Source organism: Heterocephalus glaber, unplaced genomic scaffold (assembly GCF_053883595.1).
Source record: "Heterocephalus glaber isolate CG9 unplaced genomic scaffold, H.glaber_assembly_v1.0 deba00000818, whole genome shotgun sequence".
NCBI lineage: Eukaryota > Metazoa > Chordata > Mammalia > Rodentia > Bathyergidae > Heterocephalus > Heterocephalus glaber.
The window spans coordinates 12794210-12820777 of NW_028258164.1; the positions used below are offsets into that span (position 1 = coordinate 12794210).

General features: G+C 39.7%; 1 protein-coding gene across 7 annotated transcripts in view; it reads left to right on the forward strand.

Annotated features, from left to right (window-relative positions):
* The window catches only part of Cul1 (cullin 1), a 101849-nt gene that overhangs the window by 56269 nt on the left and 19012 nt on the right, over positions 1-26568 (forward strand). For all 7 annotated transcript variants that reach the window (XM_087207789.1, XM_087207790.1, XM_087207788.1 and 4 more), the window contains 7 exons: positions 10680-10854; positions 12340-12507; positions 15793-15843; positions 16085-16175; positions 16829-16992; positions 21129-21291; positions 22179-22309. In XM_087207789.1, coding sequence (XP_087063915.1) covers positions 10680-10854; positions 12340-12507; positions 15793-15843; positions 16085-16175; positions 16829-16992; positions 21129-21291; positions 22179-22309 — 943 coding nt within the window. The remainder of the gene's footprint in view (positions 1-10679; positions 10855-12339; positions 12508-15792; positions 15844-16084; positions 16176-16828; positions 16993-21128; positions 21292-22178; positions 22310-26568) is intronic.

A 26568-nucleotide genomic window follows, 5' to 3' on the forward strand; every position in this document is an offset into this window, starting at 1 on the left:
TATGTTCATTAGTGAGATTGGCCTATAGTTTTCCTTTTCGGTTGGGTCTTTCTCTGCTTTGGGGATCAAGGTGATGCTTGCTTCCAGGAATGATTTTGGGAGTCTTGCTTCCCTTTCAATTCCATTGAAGAATTTAAACAGTAGTGGCAGTAGTTCCTCTCTAAATGTCTTGTAGAATTTAGTGAAGCCATCAGGGCCCACACTTTTCTTAGTTGATAAATTTTTAATTATGTTTTCAATTTCATTGGTTGACATTGGGTTGTTTAGAATTTTTAGGTCTTCTTTGTTCAATTTTGGTGATTCATATGTATCTAGGAATCTGTCCATTTCTTCTGTGTTTTCCATCTTACTGGCGTATAGGTTCTGGAAGTAGTAGGTATTGATGATCCTCTGGATTTCTGTTGGGTCTGTTGTAATTTCACCCTTTTCATTCCTAATAGCATGGATTTGGGCCTTTTCTTTCCTTTTTCTGACAAGGTTGGCTAAGGGTTTGTCAATTTTGTTGATTCTTTCGAAGAACCAACTCTTGACTTCATTGATTTTTTTGTATTGTTCTCTTAGTCTCCATTGCATTGATTTCTCCTCTGATCTTTATAATTTCCTCCCTTGTATGAGCTCTGGGGTTGTCCTGCTCTTCTTTTTCTAGAAACTTGAGGTGCAGCATCAGGTTGTTTAATTGGGGTTGTTCTGTTTTCCTAATATGTGCATTCACTGCCATGAATTTCCCTGGTAAGACTGCTTTCATTGTGTCCCTTAGATTCCGATATGTTGTATTGTCACTGTCATTTAATTGAAGGAACTGCCTGATTTCTTCTTTAATTTCCTCTGTGACCCTTCGGTTATTCAGAAGTGTGTTGTTCAATTTCCACCTGTTTATGAAATTTTTTGAGTTTCTTTTGCTATGGATCTCCAATTTCATTGCACTATGGTCTGGTAATATACAGGGGATAACTTCATTTCCTTTGCACTTAAACATGTTGTATGTGTGAGTATGTGGTCTATTTTGGAGAATGACCCATGTGCAGCTGAGAAGAATGTGTATTCTGATTTTGTGGGGTGGAAGACTCTGTAAACATCTGTTAAGTTCATTTGTTCAAGAGTTCGATTGAGTTCTAGTGTTTCATTACTTATTTTTTATCTAGTTGATCTATCTATTTGTGACAGTGGGGTGTTGAGGTCCCCCACTACAATTGTATTAGTGCTTATATGAATTTTCATGTCTGTTAGTATTTGTTTTATATAGTTGGGCGCACTAGTGTTTGGTGCATAGATATTTATGATTGTCATCTCTTCCTCTTGGATTCTTCCCTTTACAAGGATGTAGTGTCCTTCATCTCTCTTAATCAGTGTTGGTTTGAAATCTACTTGATCTGCAAAGAGGATAGCTACTCCTGCTTTTTTTCAGGTTCCTGTTGCATGGAGTATTGTTTTCCAAGTAGGGCCTTTCTAACAGTATTCAAGCTTCCTCCTTGCTTTTCTGATTGTAGGCTTTGAAGGTCTAAATTCCCTCCCAAGGGTTTTCAACTTTATCCTACAAATTTTGATATGTTGTATTTTTTGTTATTTAGTTTAAAATACTTGCTATTATAATTTTCCTTGTTATTTCTTTGATTTTTAGATCGTAGAAATGTGTTACTTTAGAAATATTTGAGGTTTCACTCGGTAGCTCTTTGTCACTGATTTCTGATATAATTCCATTTTGTTCAGAGAATGATCTCAATGGTTTTGGTACTGTTGAATGTGCTAAGACTTCGTTTAACAGCCATGAGAATGACCTGTCTTGGTAGACTTACTGTACTCTTGAGAAGAATGCAGCTCCTGCAGTGGTTGGGTATAGACAGTGGTGTGTAGCAGATGGGTGGCATCCTCTCTCCCTGCTCACCACTTGGCATGTCCTGTTGGTAGCTTGCAGGGTGCCACAGTGGGAATGTTGCCCTGCAGACTTATAAAGGCTGCAAATCAAGGGCTTGCTGTTTGTCTCACAGAGCTGGTTTACCAGCATCCTACTGGATATGGAGTATTTTAACTGCCCACTAAGGGAACAGTACTGGTAGCGTTACCAGATCTTCTGTCTTTATATTACTGCATGTTTATAGTACATAATGATTAAAATTTCATGGAGGAGGGCTGGGGGTTTAGCTCAGTGGTTTTGCCGCCTGCTCCACAAGCGCAAGGACCCGAGTTTGATCCCCAGTACCAAAAAAAAAAAATTTCATGGAGGAGAGTTGGTACATGTGCATAACACATCTTAATTCTCTTTATTTCCCCTTCGTCTTCTCATCTCTTGGGTCTCTTCCCATTTGCAAAAAGTCTTTCTCCATGTTTCCTGTTCATCTATGCCTTGACTGATTTCCTGGTCTAATTGAGAGAGGGATGTTAAAATCTCATCATACAATCAAAAAATTCTTTTTCCTTTTAATTGTCAGTTTTTTCATGTATTTTGAAGCTCTGTTATTAGGAAAGTACACCATACAATGATGCCTTTTTAATAAATGGACACTCATCATGAAATAGCCCTCTTATCTTGGGCAGTGTGTTGTGTCTATGTCCTTATATTTAAATTGTGTCTCATGTCAGCACATAGAATGGTCCTGCTGTTTTGTCCCTTCTGATTATCTCTGCCTTTTGATGATAGTTTTAGCATGTTGACATTTATGATAATTATTAATTGTATCCTTTTAAGCCTACCATTTTATTATTTTTCTCTTTAAAATTTTTCTTTGTTCTGCTTTCTTTCCTCTTTCTGGATTATTGAAAAATTTTTAAATTCTTATTTTAATATATATAGTGGGCTTTCTAGTTATACCTTTGAAGAATGTGTGTGTATAGGAGGAAGGTTAAGAGATTGTTCTGGACATTATGTACTCCCTTTCTTGGCATGCTATATGCAGTTTTAGCATTACAGAAAATGTACTGTAATTTACTATCTCCAGCCTCTTCTTTATGTTACCTCTACAAATGCTTTTTTTTTTTGGTGCTGGGGATCGAACTCAGGACCTTGCGCTTGCAAGGCAGGCATGGTGCCACTGAACTAAATCTCCAGCCCCCTCTACAAATGCTTTTAAACCCACAAGACAGTTTTACAGCTGTTTGCTTTAAACTGTCCTTTGTATTTTAAAGAATTAAGGGGAAGGGTGCCTTTTCTACTTACTCAGATAATTATTATTTCTACTGCTTGCTTTCCCTGAAGATTCAAGGTTCCATGTAATACCAATTTTCTTCTTCCTGAAATGCAGCTCTGTGAATTTCCTTAGTTTTATTTTATCTGAAAATACCATTTCTTCTTCTCTGTGCTCCTCTTCCTCTTCCTCCTTTTTTGTGCAGCTGGGCATGGAACCCAGGGCCTTGCACATTTCTGGGCAAGTTTTCTACCACTGAGCTACCCCTCCAGCCATCACCTTTGTTTTCAAAGGATTTTTTTCCACTGGATATAGAATTTTGGGTTGATGGGTTTGTTTTTCTTTCTCAGCACTAAACAGGTAATTTTACTGTTGTCTGGCATTTATAATATGTGATCATTTGAATTCTTCTCCTGTATGTTACACGTGGTGTTTCCCTATCTGCTACCAAGATTCCTCTATATTTCCTCTCCCTCCATCTCTCTCTGTCTTCCCTGAACCCCACCATTATCTTTGTTGGTTTGTCTTCAGATACATTTTATTGCCAAGGCCTTCCCGTAAATAATCTATTCTAGGTACTGTATTTTTCTTGAATGTTTCTTGGTTCGTTTTCACGGTTCCTGTTTGTTGTTGCCATTAATTTTCATTCATCACAAACATAATTCCCTTTATAGGTTTGTATGCTGTGATAATTGCTTTAACAACCTTGTCTCCTGATTCTGACCACATGAGTCATCTCTAGGCCACCTCTGTTGTCTTTTGAAGCTGCGTCTATTTTCCTGTTTCATCTACATCAGCGATGCTGAATTGTGCCTTTCCTTTTTTCCAACACTAGACAGCCCTTCACTATAAACTGACCTTTTCTCTGGTGCCCTCAGATAGTTTTTTAACAATATTTTTTCAGAGTTTATAGATATTTGCCAGAAATGTGGCTAGTTTCTAAGGTGTAAGAATCAGAGCCATGGTTTAAGTGTAATCTGAAGGTACAAAGGTAACTAATTCAGGCTTTGCCTAGACTGCTGGGATGTGGCCGGGCTAGAGATAGGGTATGGAAATAGGATGTGTTTTCTTGAAGCAGGAACTCAATAATTTGCACAAAGGTTGACTAGTCAGAACAGCTTGAGCATGTGATGTAACGATGTGAATGTGCCCACCTGAAAAATAAGAAACTAAGTTTTGAAACAGTTAAAAATGGTTACCACTAGATGGGAAGGGGTGGATCATTGCACTCTGGCTTCTTTTGGAGGAGGGGGTTGTTGAGACAGGGTCTTGCTGTGTAGTGCAGGCTAGCCTTGAACTCAAGGTGATCCTCCTGTCTCACCCTCCCAAGTACTGGGCTACAGGTGTGCACCACCATGCTGCCCAGCAGCACTCTGGGTTCTTGTTGTAAGTTGTGTTGCATTATTTTATCTTTATCTAGATCAAGGTGGATAAAAGAAAACCTGAATTTTAACAGGAAATCTATACGATTTCCTGCCTGATTGGCTAGAGTCAAGAATGGTGCTAATTTAGGAATGAAGGTAGAGATTAAACTCTGTATAGATACTTTAAAATAGTTTTTAAGAGCTTTCTTTTTCCAAGCTAGGCATGGTGGTGCATGCCTGTAATCCCAACACTGGGGAGGCTGAGGCAGGAGGATCGCTGGGAGTTCAAAACCAGCCTTGCAGTACAAAGCAAGACCCTGTCTCAAAAAAGAGAGACTTCCTTTCCACTGTTAAGCTTTTCAGTTTGTTCTGTAGGGTCCCAGGTGTGTGCCTCAAGGCCACTAAGAAGACTGTTTCGGGCACTGGACGTTGCTCTCCACAAGGAACACTTGGTAAGAAGGAAGGGCTCTGTTGTCAGTGTCACATTGGTGTCCAGACATTAACAGGCCCACCATTGCTCTCCAGAGAGAGGCTTTGAATTCCCTTCTTTGAAGAAATTGCCCTGAATGGGAAAAAAAGGTTGATACCAGAAAGTTTAGGATCAAACTTACAAAATGGATGGGAACAGATTAGAAGAAAATCCTGTAACCCCTTTGGACCACAGAGTGCTAACACTTAACGGCTCAGAGCAACAATAACAGAGAAAAACAGAATCGAAAGGACTTGGGTGAGTTAGACACTCTGTCAGAATATTTTAGCATTGCCTTAACCAGTTTCACTTCTTTACTTTTAAAGAGTTAACGATAAATCTGTCGAAGTCAAAAACAGTTAATCTTTTAGGAAATCAAAGTACACATTCTGTCTGATGAGAATGCATTGTCAGTTAATCGACAGCCTTTTTGCCCATGTCATCTGGACAAACTGATGTGTGCTATGGTTGGGATCTCAGCTGATACCTGTTTAATAGAAGCTGGAAGATCTGTCCCCCCATGGACCCCACAGTGGACATCACTAATTTCCTGTTCCAGAAAGAAAGCACTTCAGAGTTTTCTTAATATTCCCAAATTGTACCTTAAAAACGATGGTATAGTCTCTGATCTCTAAAGCATAGCAGCTCCACTTTCCTGCACTTTAGTGATCACTGGGTTTGTTTATAAGCCCTTTGTTGTTCAACAGCTGGAAAATTATATACTGCCAAGAAACAGGCCAGGCTGAAGTAGATAACCTAACATCCTTGAACCAGCAGCTAGCAACTGCGTGCTTGGCACAGTACAATAGGGTGTAAATGCACAGCTGGCTCTACACAAACTCGAGCAGGTGAAGGGCTAGAAGTGCAGGTGCCAGCACTGTGAGCCTCTGTGAAGCAGGAGGCTGGGTAAGGTGGGCTGGAGGGTGGTGGCCACAGAGAAGGGGACAGAGCCCTGGGCCCAGCTAGCAGAGGCCTGGCAGCTGACATTGCCGTGGAAACCTGGATACTAAAATTCTTTACTGGAAAGGTGAACCTGAAGATGAAAAAACACCTACTCTCCCAGGTCTCCTTATAGTTAAAAAAATTTAAACTGAGCTCAGGATAAGATGGAAGTTACAGTGATAGGAAAGCCCCACCAAGAACAAGCTAAAGTTACAAAGCACAGGAGAGAGTGTCGTGCAGAAGTGAGCATGCACTATACTGTAAAGAGCAGAAACAGGGCTGAGGATTTAGCTCAGTGGTTTCAACGCCTGCTGTGTAAGCGCAAGGACCCAAGTTCAATCCCCGGTACCGAAAAAAAAAAAAAAAGCAGAAACAGCCGCCCGCCTGCCCCCGCCCCCTTCCTATAAAATGGTCCTCGGAGAGAAACCATTCAAAATGATTAATAAAACAAAAGAATTTTTTAAAAAATGAGTTAAACACTGGAAAAATAAGTTTACCAGGAAAAATGTTAATTTTAAATGCAGTCATTAAGATTAATAGCAAAGTTGATACAACTGACAGTCAAATGGGAGAGCAGGTAAATCAGAGTTTGAACATAGAGAAAGATGGAAAGTAATTTAAGGCCTTAATTAATTAATGGAAGATAACATGAAAATGTCCAGTGTATGCACAATGGAAGAACTTAGAGAAAATAGAAAGGAGACCCAAAAATTTGACACTGTAGGCCAAATGTTTTCCAAAATTGGGAAGGGGCAAAATATGTGTCAAGTTTTAAGGTACTCATTGTAAGAACTCAAATACAATGTATAACTCCAACAGAGGACAAGAACTATAAAGGAATAAGGAAATTACCATTTTAATCAAAGGGAAAAAAGCATAGAAAGATACTTTTTTTAAAAATAGAGTGGTAGAAAGTAATTCTGTTACCATCATAAAACAGTTTAAAATCAGACTTGTCCATCAGAAACTTACCAGATTTTTGTTTTATTTTAATTTTTGGTGGTTCCAGTGCCTTGTGAAAGCTTAGGCAAGTACCCTGCCACTGAGCGACAGCCCTAGCTCCATCCACCCACACTCTGGGGAAACCCAGGGCCATTTTGAGACAGGGTATCCCAAAGTCACTCAGTCACCAAGGCTAGGATTGAACGTCCAGTCTTCCTGTTTCAGCCTCCACATGTGCTGGGATTATGAATGTGCACCACTATAGCCAGCTCTGTCCCACCTTTTCTCTCTTTTCCCCCTTTCTCTCTTTCACATCTCAACAAGTTGTCCAGCTGGCCTTGAATTTTTCATCCTCCTACCTCAGTCTCCTGAGTAGCTGGGGATATAGGCAGGCACTACCACATCCAACTCTTTAATTTTAAAGTGACATTTTTTTAAAGGTTAAAAAAATACTTTGGAAATTTTTTAATAATTGAAACTCTTCAAAGAGAACTAATAGTAAAAAAGAAAACAACTTTCTATTGTGTGCACATCAGACTTCTCTAGAAGTACTGATATATACTGTGCTTGATGTCTCAGCCGAAGCTGGGTTAACATTTCTAACCTCTGTATGTATGTGTGACATGAGATTGTTCAAAGCTGTGTGGTACAGCCAAATGGTGTGTAGGAGGAATTTGTGTATTTTATATGCTCTCAATACATACTTATGCATTTTACGTATTTAAAATCTTTATACCCAAAAAGAACAAGGAGAGCTTATGAAGATAATTGACCAGAACAAAAGTAAATACACAGAAATGAAAGTCACAATGATGAAAATTAATAGAACCCAAGCTCGCTCTTTGAAAAGATTTACAGATAAGCCATTAGCAAAATCACTTATCAGAAACCCACAGTATTACAAATAAATAAGGGGACATTGCAGAAAAATAATTTTTTAAAGGGTAAACAATGCAGTACTTTTGAAAACAGTTGAAATGGATAGTTTTCTAAGTAGCAGGTCATATGGAGAGGAAAGGATGGACCATTGAACTAATTAATGGTTGGTTTGTAAACCATTGGTTTTCTGTGACCAGAGAAATAAAATGACTTCTTTTTGTATCACATGCAAGTTTAAAAACCCCAAAAAGAAATCAGCTTTGAGAGATCACATAGTACAGTTAGCCAGAGGAGAGGATTTCCGAAGCCCAGTACAAGCCATCGAAGGCAATGGAGATAAACTTGATGGTGATAAGTTAAGAATTTCTCATCACCCAGAGAGAGCTGTCCATGAACAAGACAGTTGCAGTATACATCCTTGATAAAGGACAAGTTTTCACAGTCACCAAATTGCAAGTCCAGAAGACAGCGTTTTTCGTTGGGTAGCAGAAACACTTCTTGTATGTGTTTCTGTTTTTTAAAATGTAGGGTCTCTGTAAAAAAAAATGACATACTACAAAATGCACAGATCTCAAGAATGTGGTTTGAGTCCCGTTTGGTCAGCAAAGCAGAAGAAACCATTTCTGAGTCCTCACCATAGATTTGTTTTGCCTGTCCTGGAACTTACTATGAGTGGGATTGTGTGTGTCTTAACTTCTTGTGTCCATTGTAGTTTTGAGATTCATTCATGGTGTGTGTACCAGAAGCTTCCTTTGTAGATGGCAGAATAGCACTTTACTCTGAAGATGGCATGATTTGCACTAAGAATCTGCCAAACTCTCTCTAAAGTTGGTTGTGGCCTTTTGTACTTGATCGTTAATGCCTCAGCACACTTAATGTTCATGTGTATGAGCACCCAATATAAAGAGGAGAAATGAAGACAGCTGAAATGTGTATTAAAGCCGTGCGGAACCACCATGTTCACGTGTGGGTGAGGATGATAAGGGAAACTCATGCTGGGCTGGGGGCCATCTGACCACTCTAGAGCCATCTGGCAGCATGCAGCATCCAGCATCATGCTTCTGCACTGCAAGAGACTTGCACAGCTTTCCAAGGGGACGTGGGACTGATGTGTGCAGCTTTGAAAATGCAAACAACTGGGCCGGGGATTTAGCTCAGTGGTTTCACTGCCTGCTGCGCAAGCGCAAGGAACTGGTTTGATCCCTGGTACCAAGAAAAAGAAAATACACAAAACTGGTACCTGCTAAAATGTTGTCTAGCAGGGGCCATCAACAAGAGAATGGATACATTGTTACAAATGTGGCTGTGTAGCTGGCTCAGTCTTATCAAAAACAAATTTGTGTTTGTGTAATCTGAAATTGTAAAGTGTGCAGGATAATGTATTTTGCAGATAGCTATCCAGTGAAATTGTAAGTTCATACAAACAGCATATACCAAGTCCTGGAGTTTGCTCTTAGGGTGAGAGGAAGGAAGGCCGAGACTGATAAGCCATAGAATTACAACCTTTCATGTCTTAAGTTGAAGGAGTGAGGGGGATGGATATAGGAGGAATGTAAAACAAGTGTGAGAATATAGTAAGATTTGTCAGCTGGGCATGATGGTACATGCCTGTAATCTCAGCACTCAGGAGGCTGAGGCAGGAGGATCGTTGCAAGTTCAAAGGCCAATCTGGGCTGCCTTATGAGACCCTGTCTCCAAAAAAAAAAAAAATTTTTTTTGTCACAACTGCATCATGAGCAGAAAAGCTGGTTTTCATAATCTGATTCTCTGAAACATTTAATAAGATGATTCATCCTTTTTAGACATAGTTAATTACTATTAAAGTTGAGTAATTTTTGACCATTAATGTACCTTTCTTTTAGCTTTTGGATTTTCTATGGGTATTTGGCCATGTTTCTATAGAGATACCTAATTTAAAGATAGTAGTGCTTTGTTAATTTAAGGTATTTTTACTTTAATGTATTCAAATTTTCATATTAAGCATTTATATAACTTTGCTTAGAAAGCTTCTCCAACCCGGTAACTGCTAAGTAGTCCTTTATATATTCTTGGTTTTACAGTTTCAATTTGTGTATTATTATTCTTAATTCATTTGTAATATCTTTTGAAATAGTTTTTACTGTCACTTATTAAAGAATCTCTTACCCACTAATTTGAAGTATCTTTAGTATACTGCCACATCCACACCAGACTGTTACATTTTGTTGCTGTGTGTTGCTTTACTGATTTGTCTTTGAGTCCTCCTCAGTGTTTGTTAACTTAGCCAAGTACTGACAGTGTGGAGGAGTCCATCATGCTTATGGGCTGTGACAGAATTCTGGTCTGTGCTGGCCCTTTCCCCAGCCCCTTCTTATGCTCTGCAGAGGTGGCTAGGCCAGGATTCCTCCACCCCTCACTGCTCCCCAGCCTGTGTTCAGTGATGGCAGTCAACAGTATGAGGACTGGGCTCTCATCCATCTTAGAGCGTAGCTTTGTGTGCATCCATTTATAAACCACATTTGACTCTTTTCAGGATTTGTAACAGGTGCTTCTGGAATTGTTATTTATAGCTGAGTATCTTCACTAGCTGTGATTATTTGTAGCACTGTTTTTTCTGAAATAAATATTGTAATTGCTTTTTACTTTATTTGTAACTTTCCTTTATACCTATTGCCAGTTCTAAGGCTCTCTTGGAGCAGCTTCCCCAATACTGGGCACATCAGACAATTGGAAAGGCCTGGTTTTTTCCTTGGCAGCCTTCCTCCCGGAAGTACTGTAAGCTCTCCAGTTTACAGGCAACCCTGAGAATGGGGCTTCCTCACTTTTCACTTTATTGACAGTGCAAGTGAGATCTTTTTCTCACTGGTTTTACAGGCTTTGGTTGATATATTGGGAATGTGTTGATAACAAAATAGAAGGAAATATGTTCATCTTAATCACTGTTCACATGCATGTGCATGTAGATTTTCTTAACTTCTCTCCAAGTCATGTTTATAACTACTGTACTAGCGTACACCAGTCGAACCAAGCCCGAGGAGCTGGAGTTCCTCCTTCTAAGTCAAAAAAGGGACAGACGCCTGGAGGAGCCCAGTTTGTTGGCTTGGAATTGTACAAACGACTTAAGGAATTTTTGAAGAATTACTTGACAAATCTTCTTAAGGTAAGATGTTTTACATCTATGTTGAACATTTATAGTGGAATGTAAAAAAATGAAATAATGATTGCACCTTAAGTGCTAAGAAATCTTTCACTTGCTCTTTGCTTTGGGCATTAACCTGTACATAGAGATGTCTTGGTGTTGCTTATCACATGGTACAAATGTAATCTTGGTTACACATGGTCATGAAGTCTGTTTTAAAACTTCTCTGCTGTGTTCTGGACAAGGATGGGGCCTGCTAGCAGTAACCCTGACCTTTGAGTAGGGCTCTTCCACTCACACCCTTCCTCAGCAGCAGTGGGAGTCTCAGCCCCTTTCACTTCTGCCTCTTCATCCTGTCTGGATGGTCTGTCACAGCCATGGGGTAAACAGGTACACCTTCATTGGGTGCCACATATGTTGCACAGACTGAGTGAAGCCTTCCCTACTCTCTCTACAATCTTCCCAGAGATTCTTACAGTTTAAAGACTTGACTTACACAGATAATATGCAGAATCTTCAGACTGCTTCAGAACTGGTCTTCTTATTTTACTAGCTAATTGGAACATCATTCTAATAGATTATAGTTGATTGATCAGAAATTATGGTGAATGTAGTATCGCTTTCATGTCCCCCAAACAGTGTTTCTAATGTCCAGCTCCAACCAATGTGTCCTTTCTTTTTACAACACTGCATAAATTGAGCATTGTAATTACCCTCTGGCACCAGAGTGAAGGACACTATATTGTGTTGTATAAAAGTACTGATAGGCCATCAGTGATATTTTTGCATTTTTAAAAAGGTCTGTACCATAATCTAGAATGGCTTAACTTTACATCTTGAAGTTCATTTCATATTACCTAAATAAATAAGAAATTTGGTTGTATCTAGATGTGATCAGGTTTTACATGCTAATTGGGTCACTTGAGTGCCATATTTTTGTACACTTGTCACTGCCTAGGAAATACGGCTTAAATTGTGCCAATCTCGGTAAAATAATTTTGGTAACTGTACACTTTCATGAGATTTTACTGATGAAGAAATGCTGTCTCATTGTGTTTACCTTATTTTTACAAAAATACAACAATCAAAAAGTATAAATTTTGAAAATTTTTAAGTAAATTTAAAGAAGGAAAAAGCACTTAAATTGAATGTATTAACTCCATGCTATAAATTAATAGGACATGTTAATTTTTTAACCAGAAAATATAAAAAATAGGGATGATTCTTAAGATGAATTTCTTAATTAAAAAAAAGAAACTGCCCTTATATTCTAAAAGTTCAGGTTATATGCAGTTCAGTTTATATGCATTTTTAAAACCACAGAAAAGTTCTACTTTAATTTGATATGAAAGAATTTTTTACTGTGTTCTGATAATTTATATTAAGTAGCATGTTTTTATGCAGAGTAATTCCTAATCCATCAATAGTCATAACGTATTGGGTGCAGTAGGGTTTTTTATTCTCTTATATTTAGTATGTGGCAAACTCTAGTGAACTTGTTTTCAGGATGGAGAAGATTTGATGGATGAGAGTGTACTGAAGTTCTACACTCAGCAATGGGAAGATTACCGATTTTCAAGCAAAGTGCTTAATGGAATTTGTGCCTACCTCAATAGACATTGGGTTCGCCGTGAATGTGATGAAGGACGAAAAGGAATATACGAAATCTATTCAGTAAGTTTTTAAAAAACTTTTCAAATGCATTAATGATTTGTCTTTGAGGAAATGGATCTAGACAAATGTTAAAGCATTTTTCAAAATGGATAATTTCCTTTATCAGTACTTGACCCTCTAATATTTTGTGGCAGGAAAGCAGAAGGATGAGAAATTGGGGTTCTAAAGTGCAACTTGCATACTTCTGCATTTACTTTTTAAAGGGTCTTTAGTTATTTGACCAACCATTTATTTCACCTACAACTGCCCTAGTCTTGGCTCAGGAAGCCCCTGAGTCCTGGCAGTCCCTGGCACACTTGCAACACAAGCCATAAAGATGAGCCCTCCTGGGCCAGAGATTTAGCTCAGTGGCACTGTGCCTCCTTTGCAAGCGCAAGGTCCTGAGTTCAATCCCTGGTACAGGGTAGAGAGTAAGGACTGGCCCCTCCTCTGCTGTCATGGCCTGGGAACTCTGCTTCCAGGAGGGAACCCTGAATTAATTAGGAAATCTCTCCCATTAATATGTTTCTTCAGTCAGTGAAGGTTTTTTAGGCCCTGTTGGTTTTCGCAATATGGTCCCTAATCTTGCAGCATCAACTCACCCAGAAACTTGGGAAAAATGCAGTCTCAGACCCCAGCCTAGACGGAGTCTGGAAGCAGAGCCCTCCATCTTTTTAAAGAGTTCTCCGGATGCAGTCTGTGAAACATTGTGCTGGAGCTGCTAAGGAAGGACTCCCCCAAAACAGCCTGTCAGCTGTGGGCTGGCAGATGGACCCAAACAAGACCCGTTTTGTACTAGTGCTGTTAAACCATCAAATTATGCATATTGAGGTGATTTCCTAGCCAAGATTGTTGCTATAATAGTAGTGTTTCATTTCACTTTTGACAAATTTTATTTAAAAGAAAAACATGAAACCAGATACATAAACTAATTTTATCATTTATATACCTCAGTTTCTACACCCAAAATGTTGTTGCTTCATGGTGTGGTACTTTGTTATGTAGTTACGTGGTTTTATACAACTTTCTAGGTTGTTTTTGATCTGAGGTTTTTATACTTCCCCTTATTAAAACTTTTTTTAGTTGACAAAATTTATATATATTTATCATGTACTTCATGCAATTTGAAAATATGTATACATTGTGGAATGACTGTTGTGTTTCCTCTTGCCTTTTCCATGTAGAAGTGGTTTCTTGAGACTCAAAGTTGGCAGAGTAGGAATCAACATGGTTTTAGTTTTTTGGTTTTTTTTTTACAAACCCACTTGACCTAATGTATCTTGCGTACCCTACAGCAACAGCACAGATTCCTGAAAATCATTACAATTTTTTAAAACTTTTTTTGTACTTTGTTCAACTGATAAGGAGAAATTTAACATCCAGAGATACTTTATAGAGTGTTTCTGTGAAGATTCAACTTTTTGTTTTCTTAATTTAGAGGGGTGGGAGGTTGAGACAGGGTCTCTCTGGGCAGGCTGCCCTCGAACTCATTGTGTAGCGCCGGCTGTAGTGATCCTCTTACCTTAGCCTCCTGAGTGCTGAGATCACTAATGTGCACCACCATGCCCGGCTATTAATTTTTATTTTATTTATTTATCTTTGTGACAGGGTCTCGCTATGTAGTTCAGGCTGGCCCTGAATTCATTATGTTGCCCACACTAACTTCAAACTTAAAGCAATCCTCCTGCCTCAGGTTTCTGAGTGCTAGGATTACAGGCATGCGCTACCACACCTGGTGATTTATTTTTAAATCTTCTTTCAAAACTCCTGCCTTCTACATCCTCAAGTGCTGTAAGTTCTAGCAAAGGCTGATCAGTACACCCTGCCAAGAGGCAGCCTTTCTACTATGCAGTGCTCCAGTGAAGCTGCTGAGCTCACTTGGAAGTTTAGGGAGAGCTGAGCAGAGTGCAGCATTCTCACTGATGTCTCATCTCCAAAATCTCCAGAAAACGATGTTACTTTATCATGAAATTGTTTCATGAGAAGTCATGAAGTTTTAGTTTTTTCTAAATGATTTTTGCTTCCTTTTTAATTATAGGCAGTTGTTGATTTCCTTTCAGGTTGACCAGAGGACCTCACTCAGTTTCACTACTAATACATTAAAGTGCTTCACAAAACCTTTTCCCTGGATTGTTCTGAAATTTCTTTGGTTTACCTTTGCTGCTGCTTTCTCAGCTTGCCTGGGTCCAAGTGACACGTCATCAGGGTCCAATTAGGTCTGATTAAGGGTGTCATGATTTAGAGAAGAGTTTGGAGCAAAATTCTCTCTTCCAGTGCAGTAGAAGTGACAGGCACACCATGGAACTCCACTCCTCACTCCTGCTGGGGGGTCTTCGGCAGAGAGCAGCCACAACAGACTGCAGGGAGAGGTGTTGTTTGCACTGCCCAGTGTCACCGTCCTGGGAAAAGAGCCTTTTCCTTCACAGCATCTTTCAGATGTCAAAATCATGAAATCTTATTTTTGTTCTAATAGTAGCCTGCAGTGGACAAATAAATTTTATTTCATCTGTCTAATACTCCTCAACACAAATGGTTTAAAAGTCATGTATGCATTCTAAAATTCCTGTTTCAGAGCATTTTTATAGTGATTGTTCAGGACTAAACACTGTGGGGTATTAGGGAAATGGAAAAGAAGACCATGTGATGTTTGTACATTCTATTAAAAACATCTGTCATGAACACACTAATACAAGTAAAATGAGAGGTCTGAATAACTGCATTAAAGTACACAGTTCTGTGCATTTATAGTTGTATATGTACATGAAACCACCACCATAATCAAGACATAGAACTTGGTAGATTTTTATAATTTATAATTTGGCTTATTAAGTTTTAGAAAACTGTGATAATAAATGGATTTGTTTTTATCAAGTGTTAGGTCAAAAATTAAATTTATTTGATCCAGGGAATACATTTACAGATTACATCCACTTTTTTTTTTTTTTTTTTTTGGTACCAGGGATTGAACTCAGGACTTTGTGCTTGCTAGGCAGACATTGACACCATTGAGCTAAATCCCTGGCCTGATTACGTCCACTTCTAAGCTGATATGAACCTTCTCCTTTCATTAAATTTTTCTCTGTATCTTAGCTGTTTAATGTGAGCTGATAAATGCCTATCCTTTGTACCTCTTGAAGAGGTTAACTCGAGAATGGCTCTTGATTTCATCAGGGTAATAGATTTTTACAAATTATAATATAGAAATTTTGATAAAATGTGGAGTTCAGTTTATTTCCTATGACTTCAGACTTGGGAGAACAGTAAAAGTATAGATATTTAATACTTTCTCTTTTCATTTTTATCTAGCTTGCATTGGTAACCTGGAGAGATTGTCTATTCAGGCCATTGAATAAACAGGTACATACTTGTGTGTGTGTGTGTGTGTGTGTGTGTGTGTGTGTGTGTGTGTGTGTGTGTATTACTTTCAGAATCCCTTCTTGATGTCATTAATCAGCTTCTGTCTTCCTCACACTTTTGGATTCCTGAAGAACATCTTACTTTGCATTGTTTGTGGCTTTGAATACTGCAGGATATGTAATAGTGTCTATTGTATTCTGTAATCTGTGTATCTTATATCTTTCCTGTATTCTTTCTAAAGGTAACAAATGCTGTTTTAAAACTGATTGAAAAAGAAAGAAATGGTGAGACCATCAATACAAGACTGATTAGTGGAGTTGTACAGTCTTATGGTAAATAATCTCCCCTTAATTTATTCACTTTTCATATCAATGGCAGTTACCACAATGTTCTAACAGATTCATCTAAAAATGTTTTAATATCATCAAGAATGTTGCTAGTTAAGTCAGTGTGATTTTGACTTTACTCATCATAAAAGTTTGATCCCTGTGCCTTAAGGAAATTTTGGTGAAAAAGAAATTTGAATTTTTTTCTTTTCTGGTCACTTACTGAATTACTGTATATATGCTATGATAGTGTTATTGAGCTAAATGATAACCAGAAATCTATATCAGCTTGAAAAATTGAGATCGAGAAACTGATAAAGTAATACGGTGTCTCTAAAACTTGGGTAGCATTGTTATTTCTTTGAAAGTTTAAAATTAGAAATTTTTATTGTTTTTGGAAGGGTAAAAGTTCTCTAAATCAAGTTTATGATAATTTTGAAGCATTCCTGGCCCTGGATCAGAATTTTTTTTTTAATACCACTTGAATTTTTTTCTTTTATTGAAACGAGTATACTTTAATACTAGTAAATAAGTTACCTTAGACCTTCCATTTCCATTGACCTTTTAAACATAACTGAAACTGAATGCTACACCTAAGTATTTTCTGTGAAATATAACAAAAATAGGGTAATTGAAATATAGCTCATATTTATTTCTAGTGGAATTGGGGCTGAATGAAGATGATGCATTTGCAAAGGGCCCTACGTTAACAGTGTATAAAGAATCCTTTGAATCTCAATTTTTGGCTGACACAGAGAGATTTTATACCAGAGAGAGTACTGAATTCTTGCAGCAGAACCCAGTTACTGAATATATGAAAAAGGTAAGCTTAAATACAGTACGTAAAGTAGCCTTAAGTTGCACAATCGTTGCGCCTCAAATGAGTTCTTAGCTCGCACAGCCTCCCCATGAGTTCTGTGTCGCCACCAAGTCCTGTGGTGTCCTCAAGGGTGTGGGTGCTTCTCCTGCATCCCCGGGGGCTGGTGTGACTCCATCTGATGGTCACGACTGAGTGTATAGCTGCACGCCTTTCGTGTTTTCCGTTGTTTCTCCTGGAATGTGGATCTGTGTCTGATGAGCATCACAGTCTTGTCAGTGACAGAATTTTAAGAAACAAATATTTTTAGGTTTCCAAATGTTAAGTTTTTGCTTTTTTTGCTCCTAAAAACATTCCCTTAGGGGCTGTAACTGCTTTCAAGTTGCATTAGGGGAGAGGTCCTTCGGAAACAGGAGGATCTGAATTCTGATTTGGGTGAGAACGAAAGATGTCAGGCTGACCCATGTGTCACACACCCTTTGCTGTTCTAAGTGATGTTATCATGAAGTCCTTGTAGGATTCTTTGTTCTCTTTCTTAGAAATACAATTATCCAGACATAAGGCTCTGAGGAGTGAGTAGGTCAGGAGTCAGCAAACTTCTCTCTTCAGGGCCAGATAGTGAATATTTTAGGATTTGTGGACTGTATATGGTCTCTGCTGAAGCTGTTCAACTCTGCCATTGTAGGGCAAGAGTAGCCACAGCAGTTCATAAACAACTGAGTGTGACTGGGTTCTGGTAAAACTTTTATTAAAAACAAGCAGCAAAAAAAAAAAAGCAGGGTTTGGCCTGCAAGCTGTCATTTGCTGACCCCTGATTTAGTGGAACTAGTAGATTCCAGGAGTCTGGGACATGCTGAGTCTAACACTTGCTTTGCCTTTTATTCTTACTCACTTGGCTAGTGAGTGGGCTGCAGAATTAGAAAGTAAGTCACCACAGAAAGTTAGTAAAAGCGGCTGGGGATTTAGCTCAGTGGCACTGCGCCTGCCTCGCAAGCACAGGGTCCTGAGTTCAGTCCCTTGTACCAAAAAAGAAGAAAGTTAGTAAAAGCCACAGCTCTGCTCCCATCTTGTGGGAGAAAGTCCTGCCCTGTGGGCAGTGTCCGGATGCATTTTCTTATAGGAGACAGTGTTCCTGTGTGGAGTTCCAAAGTTTGAAGGTGAAAGTCCTTGACAAACTGTTTTTCTCATAATCTGACAATGGAACAAATCAGAAATATTATACTTGGCATCCTAATAGTTCTTTGCATATTTTGAGTTAAATTGTATTTGTATGCTGACTGAACCCCAAACCAGGTAGGAGTGTCAGACAACTGCCTGCCAAATGGACTTTTGAAATATCATCTGTTTTGAGGCCTTCACATTGCCTGTTACTTTATTTTGTAGCATGACAGTGTAGTTTTCTTAAACACATCTCTTAGGAGCTCTTCTGTAGATGGTGATTTTGTAAAAGCTGTAAGTGGAGCCTCATAGGGTGCACATCCTCAGTAGCCTCAAGCCTGTCCTTCCTATGGACTCTTCATGTACTGTGATCATCTCACCCATGCATCATGGAGTGAATTTCTCTGGAGGTGTTAAGGTTTGGCCCAGATCTGCCCGGTGTGTGCTAGACGTGACTGTGGAAGTCTATAATGCATTGACTGTAAGCACAGATCTAACTTTAACCAAATGGACAGTTCTTCTCTTGTTCTATAAGCTTGCATTTCAACAGCAATGAGCCTTGTTTGAAATCCCCACCCCATATAGTAGGCATATGATCTTTACCTTTCCATCCCTCAATTTCCTCATCCATAAAATAGGAATAATAATAGTAGATAATGAGAATTAAATTAGCTTTAATTTACAAACAATGTAAAATGAGATTAGAAGTATATACATATATATGAATGCATAAAACTGTGTGACAAAAAGCAAGCCTGGTGGAGAAATTTGTTCTCACACACACACACCTTGCTCCAAAACCATAGGGTAAAAGGTGTCTGTTTCATTCAGTAATTTAGGGAGGAGTAATGTTTATTTTAAAACAAACAATACAAAACTCGTGAACAGCATTAAGATAAAGAGCAGACCTTAAAGAGAAATACTGTGCTTTCAGCAGCCACTGTGGGCTAAATGTTCAAATTCCATTGGGGGTCTCTGTACTCTTCTGTCGTCAGAAGTCATGTAGTAGACACGTTTGAAAATTAGTGGCGCATCTTTCTAAGGATGACTGAACAACTTAGGCCACGTTAGTATTTTTAAAATAGGGAGCTGATCCTAGTAAAACAGGTTAGTTTCATGTTGTCATTTGAGTTTGCACTTGGTGTTCTGATTTCATTGTCTGCTGGTCAGGAGCTTGTTTGCCTTGGGGTCAGTGAAGAATATATGTGACTGTCCTGTGTGAGACCTAATGACACTGCACACCCAGGACCTTGGTCTCCTTCCCAATCTGTGAGGTCAGCCACAAGGGCAGCCTCTGGCCCTGGCTGCATCCTTGCACTCGGGCACCTCTGCAGGAAGGCTCTGGAGAATGTGCCTACTTTGAGCTTAAGAGGGGAGAGCCAGTGCCCTTCAAGAGAGCGACCTAGATGTTCTGTCAGAGCCCAGTCTCCATCTGGGAAGGGAGAGGTTTGTTTTGCTGCCTGGGGAGACTGTTCTTCAGAAAGCAGATGCAGCTTCAGCCAGAGACGACAGCGCCTCTGAGGGGCGTGTGTGGTGTGCTGCGCTGCTACAGCCTTCATTTTGAAGGGGTCAGGCTGAGCAGTGTAGCAGGATCTGAACTCTGAACATTTCTTCATGTCCTAAAGAGCTCTGCAGTCACAGAAACAAAATGACACATTCATTGTAGACTCTGGAAAATACAGATAACCAATCCATGAGCCCTGGGATGTTGTTCCTGCTTCTGTTTGTAAGCCAAATTGGAATGTTGCTGTAGGTTTTTTGGTAACCTGTTTATTAATGATTTGTTAACATATTTTGTACATATTTTAGTGGACAGTGCTATTTTATTCACCACGTATTCTAGAATTTAATTTATCATTACTTTTAATTTTTTAGTTCGGTAAAATTAATTACCTCAAATTTGAATAACCTGAAGATCTTTATGTTATTTGTGAACTCTGCTCTTCTCCTTTCTCATGCTTTTATTTGGATATACTTACTGACCTATTAGTGATCAGTATGTATTAAGCATATTGATCTTTCAACACACACTGCAGATATCTGAGCTTATTTTTCCCCTTTAACTCTTGCTGCAGAATTTGTAATAAGGCACTCGCTCTGCTCTGGCTTCACGGCAGTCCCATGTTTACCCACGACAGTGCAGGCCCTGCGCAGTCACTTGTTCATTTTATGTTTTCTTGACTCCTCTGAGTGTTCAGTTCCAGTTATTTTTCCAGATTTATCCAAAATTATTTCAAATCTGAAAATGATTTTTGGACAATACTGGCCTGTTTGGAATTCAAAATACAGTTTTTGTGTTTATTTAGATCACCTGAACCATTTGAAATTGTTGAAATTTCTTCCTGGCTTTAATAATTTTGTGGTTCCTCTTTGACACTTTTTACCATACATATTTCTGGTGATGGATACTAACATACACTGACATTCACTCTTTCTGTTCCTCTCTTAAATTGCTTGTTTTCCTCTCTTTGTTAGAAGGAAATGCAAGAAATTAAGGTGTATAATCCAGTAGGTTTCAGAGGTACCCATTTAGACTATAATGTTCTTTAAAGCCTCATTGCTAATAATTACTTTCAAGTGGTCATGTCCGGGATTAGATTGGTGTGGCCCCTGACTTCCGGCAGCTTTCAGTCCAGGATATAGAGGGTCTTATTGTGTCTGCATACCAAGAGGACTGTGGGTTTCTCGGGACAGGTGGGCAGGTTACCCCAAAAGGTGTAATACCACTGAAGCATGAAGGCAGTTGAATGGTAATAACTGTAACATTGTTGGACTTCGAGAGTGGAATTTGAAATGTGACAGAAACTAGAATGTGTCACTGGCTCCTCAGCTATGGTTGGCATTTACCCAAAAATCAAAAGTTCCCTTCCTTTTTGTTCTTAATCTATTTTATTAGAGCAGATTTGAAAGTTTACCTTGCCGCTTATTCACACAACAGTTGTTTAGAAGCAAATGAAAACTGTTGCCTCGAATTAACTCTGCAGGCAGAGGCTCGTCTGCTGGAGGAGCAGAGGAGAGTCCAGGTCTATCTGCATGAGAGCACACAGGATGAGCTGGCCCGGAAGTGCGAGCAGGTCCTCATCGAGAAGCACCTGGAAATCTTCCACACAGAGTTCCAGAACTTACTGGATGCTGACAAAAATGAAGGTGAGCCGTAAGACTTGTAATGTGTAGATACTATACTTACCATTGGATTGGTCTCTGCATTTTGAAATTGCTTGGAATTCCAGCCTCCGGGCCAACACTGTCATCTGTGTCTGTCACTTCTGAAGAGATGTCGTGTGTGGACCTTGGTACCAAGTTCAGGTCTCTGTCAAGTATTTCAAGTACCGGTTTAGAGAAAGGATCTTTTCCAGTTTATTTGTAGTATCACTTGTTCCATACACTTTGACATTAAATGATACTACTCACAATGATTTTTTTCTTCCTTTAAACATTCTCTGAGGTGAGAGAACTGTTTATATTTCTTTTAACTTTCCATGCTTTACTGACATGTGTTAGGAGTTCAAACATCCCTGTTTGAATTTGGGATTTTTCTTCTGTGACCCTCATAAATTGACTATCCACTGCAGATAGATGAAGAACTTGAGGGAACTATCTTGTGACTTATTTGTACAGTTGAAGTATTTGTCCATTTTCTTAAATATTTTCATTTTTTAAAAAACCAATATTTGAGTGCCTATTATGTCAGACACAAGTATTTCAGTCTTGAGACTTTAAAAGTATTAGGTGCAGGATTTTTTTTTTTTTTTTTTAAAGATTTTTTTCTCTATTCTGTTGAGGGATTCTCCTGATTGGGGTTGGGGGGAATAGACTTATACAATGAAACTTCTACAATAGCCTAACTTTGTTGTTACTTTTAGCAAAATACAAATATACCAAACAGAAAATATCATCTTATAATAAGTGTTTTTGGTTAAGATCTAAAAACACCTATTTGAGAGTGTCTTTCATCTCAGTATAAATATATAATTAGTGGAACAAATATGCAGACTTTGTCTCCATGTGTAAAGGTGGCTGTTTTTTTCTTTCAGATTTGGGGCGCATGTATAATCTTGTATCTCGAATCCAGGATGGCCTGGGAGAATTGAAAAAGCTGCTGGAGACGCACATTCATAATCAGGGTCTTGCAGCAATCGAGAAGTGTGGAGAAGCTGCTCTGAATGTAAGTGATACTTAGTTGAGAACCAGTTGGGGTTATTTTCACACATGAATGCAGACATGTGTCACATGTCCCCATTTACAAATCCAAGAAGTTACGACTTTTCCTAAAACTCTCTGGGAACTTGTTTTGGCTTTTTGAAGTAAGTTTGCAAACCTTTTTACTTAGCAAGTGCATCCATAAATCATTCTCTGCCGCCTTTTAGGGACTGAGGTCTTTCCTTTGCACCTCATTGTTCTTGACTCCCTCAACAGAAAGAAAAGCTACTAGAAACTCGCTCTGCCACTGCAGCCCAAGTTGTGCCTCTCAGGGATTGTGGTGAGGTCACAAGGCTGTTGGCACCTTAATGGCCCTGGCATTCCCAGCATTTCTCATGCTCCCCCAGCCCTCAAACTGTGCTAGGTTTTCTGTAGTTCACATGATAGTTTTACATAGCAAGTGTCACATTTTTCCAAGACTTGGATCAGTTGTTCCTGTCATGGATTTTATTTTTAAAAGTGTTTGGGAGAACTAATGAGAAGAAAAGGTTCTAAAATGCAGTTGGTTCTTATGCTTGAGTTCAGAAAACTTTTCTCTCTCTAATTTTGTTGTGCTTCCTATTAATTTTATGAAAAAATTCTCCATAGGATATTTTTTTGAAACTGTACTTTGGTATTGTCTTGGGGAGATTGTTTTCCCACATTGAATTTGGAGGTTGCTGCCTCATTCAGGATGAATGTCAAGCCCTTCCTTTATGTTTATAAAATGATTAACTTTGAATATGGGAGGGTGTTGGCTTAGTAGTGGTGTTGTGAAAAAGATCTTTAAGTGAAAAGACAGATTCACTATTAGTTTAAGTATAAGCCCCTAGTCTGGACTAGTCTGCCTGGGGTTGAATCCCAGCCCTGACATTTACTGTGACCCTCAGCAGGTTGCTTCTCCTGTTCCTGGCAGGTTCTTAAGAACAGAGTAACAGAGGACTGGTGATTTAACTCAGGGTGCTGCCACCAGCCTCGCAAGCAGAAGGTCCCGAGTTAAAAAAAAACAACAGAGTAACAAATGTCTGCCCTGCAGGACTCTGTGAACAAGTAGTGTGTGCTGAGGGGTGGAATGGGACATAGCCCTCCGCAGTGATGTGTGTTACTCTTCACAGGTGTACACAGTTTTTTAAATATGTAATTTAAAAACTCACTGGATGTGATGGCACACACCTATAACTACAACCCTTTGGGAGGCTGAGTCAGGAGGATTGCCAGTTTGAGACCAACTTGGGCAAAATAAAGTGAGACTTTCTCAGAATAAAAGGGGCTGGAGTATAACTCAGTGCTATAAGGGTTCAGTCTTCAGTATTGCAAAGAGGAAAAACATTTTTTTAATTATCCTTATATTTTGATGACTTCTCTTACCTCCAAACTGAAGGTTCCTGTTTAAAAGGTCTGACACATGCTGGTAGTGGTGGTATATGTGTGTGGTCTCAGCACTCTGGAAGGCTGAGGCAGGAGGATTGCAAGAACAAGCCCAGCCTGGGCTACTTAATTTAGTGAGGCCCTGTCTCAAAATTTTAAAAACTGAAAGGAGGGGGCTGGGGATTTAGCTCAGTGGTTCCGATACCTGCCTCACAAGCACAAGGTGCCGAGTTCGATCCCCGGTACCAAAAAAACCCCAAAAACTGAAAAGAGGACTGGAGATGCATCTCGATATAAAGGCCCTAGTTTACTCCCCAGAATCAGGTGGGAGACTGATAGACACAGGTTCACACAGCCTAGGGATTCAGAAGGGCCAGCCTGAGTTGGCAACATCCTTCAGTAACAGGCAGTTTTCCACAGTTTGCCTCAGAACTCAGTTTTATTCTGTGGACAGCAGAGCCAGGTAAATGACTTGACTTTCCTTGAAACGAGTTACATGATGAGTTTAGTATTTCATCAGACATGGATTAAAATCATGGATTAGAGCACACTCTTGTAATCTCAGCACTTGGGGGGCTGAGGCAGGAGGATTGCCGAAAGTTCTAGGCCTGGTGCTGGGATTACAAGTGTGTGCCACCATGCCTGGTTTAAGTCATTTTTTTTAAGGGCAAAAAAGTTTCTTCACATGTCAATCTTCAGTCTTGCTCTGAATGGTACTACTTATGTTAAATTCCAAGTGTTTGTTTTGTTTTGTTCTTGCAGTAGCGCTGGGGGTCATACTGAGGGTCTCGCACTGGCAAGCACTTGACCATAAAACTGTATCCTCACCCCTTCCTGTTTTACTTTGAGACAGGGCCTCATTTACCCAGGCTGGACTCAAACTTGCAATCCCTGCCACAGTCTCCCGAGATATGCACCATGCTCTGGGCCCAAAATGTCCTTTATTAACTAAAGATCTCTGAGAGGCTCAAATAAAGTTTCTTATCCATCTAGTCCTTCTGTGATTCCATTTACACCATTCAGTTGGAAAGTAAGCTTTCCTGCTAATATCTGGCCTAGATTGAGGTTCTTATCACTATCATATTCAAACTATTTCTTGTGGCAGATACTTCAAAGCCTACATATCCGCTTCTGTTAAGGATTTTTTAAAAATATATTTAAAAGCAATCACAAAATGAAAGGCTATTCCTGAATAATCGGCTCAAGGGGAATTTCCTGCGGCATTTCCCTGGGCACCTGATGAAAACTAGCCATACCCCTTAGTGCCCAACAGCTGAAAGATGAACCCTCCAGCCTGTGCTGTTTTTAGATGGCCATGTCTTGGCAGGCCAGATGTCAACACAGAGCTCCCTGAGGAGGAGGGCCCTCCAGGGTGCCTGGCACCAAAGTAGGTCAGTGCATTGTGTTGGCAGGTCCCCTCCAGCCTCTGGGGAGAGAGCAGTGGGCTGCTGTGCCGAGGGTCAGTTAGTGTGTTGCATTGGGACGCCAGGATCTGAGGAGCCCTGTACACAAAGATAGTCCAAGGTGGGATATAAAACTGGTTACAAGCCAAACAAAGATAGGATTGTTGTTTAATAGGCAAGTAACCATCTGTGACTTCTGGACTGAAAAGGGAGTGGGCCTGAAAGCAAATCAGCACATTTTAAATGATCATAAGATCTTTGTTTTGTTTTGTTTTTTGTTTTTTTGGTACCAAGGATCAAACTCAGGTCCTTGCGCTTGGGAGGCAGGGGATGAAACCACTGGGCTAAATCCCTGGCCCTCATAAGATTTTTTTTTAGAAGTCAAAACATTGAAAGTTCTTGTGTGCTTGCACTGATGGGCCAAAAGCACAACAGATGTGTTTGATAGTTGAGAAGTAAACTTTTTTAGAAAAATAATCTGGGGCTGGGGATTTAGATCAGTGGCTCCGCTGCCTGCCTTGCAAGCACAAGGACCCGAGTTCGATCCCCAGTACCAAAAAAAAAAGAAAAAGAAAAAAAAGAAAAATAATCTGTACTAAAATACAGGAGGAAGATGGGCCCCATCCATTTTGCAAATAAAATCTAAATAATGGTTTGCATTCATTCAGTAAACACTTGGGGCATTCTAGTCTCGATAGGAAGAATTCCAGATTGAAATGTCTTGCCTTTGGGTCTCATTATTAGATCTCCACGATCCCATTTGCTTAGTTGACCAACTGTGTCGCCAGTCCATCTGAAAGCTACCTCTTCCTGCCGTGACTTACAGGGTGGTGCCTGCAGTGCAGAGTCACCGTGCCCTCATCTTTGCACGTGCCAGACTGGGCAATCTAATGAGACATCATTTCCTGTGGGGCCTGGACCTCAGAACCCCTCTGGAGCCAGGAGACAGCCTCCTGTCAGCAGCCTTTTTGGGCAGGGGCTCAGCGCCTCCTCAGTCCTCACTTAGCATGTTGGGATGCCAGGTGCAGAAGGCTGGAGGAGCCTCTCTGCATGGCTGTGGCTGTCTCTCCAGGCCCAGGGCCACCACCTTCATCTGAGCCCCATTGTTTCTCTGGCCAAATGGTCTTGCATCTCCTTCCTTGCATTCATCTTCCACAAAAATTTACAGTTTAACCTTTCAAAAACACTGCTTATATATTAGTTATACTCTGTTCTTTATCTTTTGTTTTAAATAAAACTTTGTTTTGATACTAGATGAAATTACAATATTACACTAAACAAAAATCCTCCTGTGCTGGGGATTTAGCTCAGTGGTTCTGCCGCCTGCCTCTCAAGTCCAAGGTCCCGAGTTTGATCCCCGGTACCAAAAATTCTCCTGTAATTTCCTCATTGTACTGACCCTTGTCTCCCCATGAGACTGGCATGTTGAGGTTTCCTTTCCCCTCCTACTGATGTCTCTACTTGTCACACAACT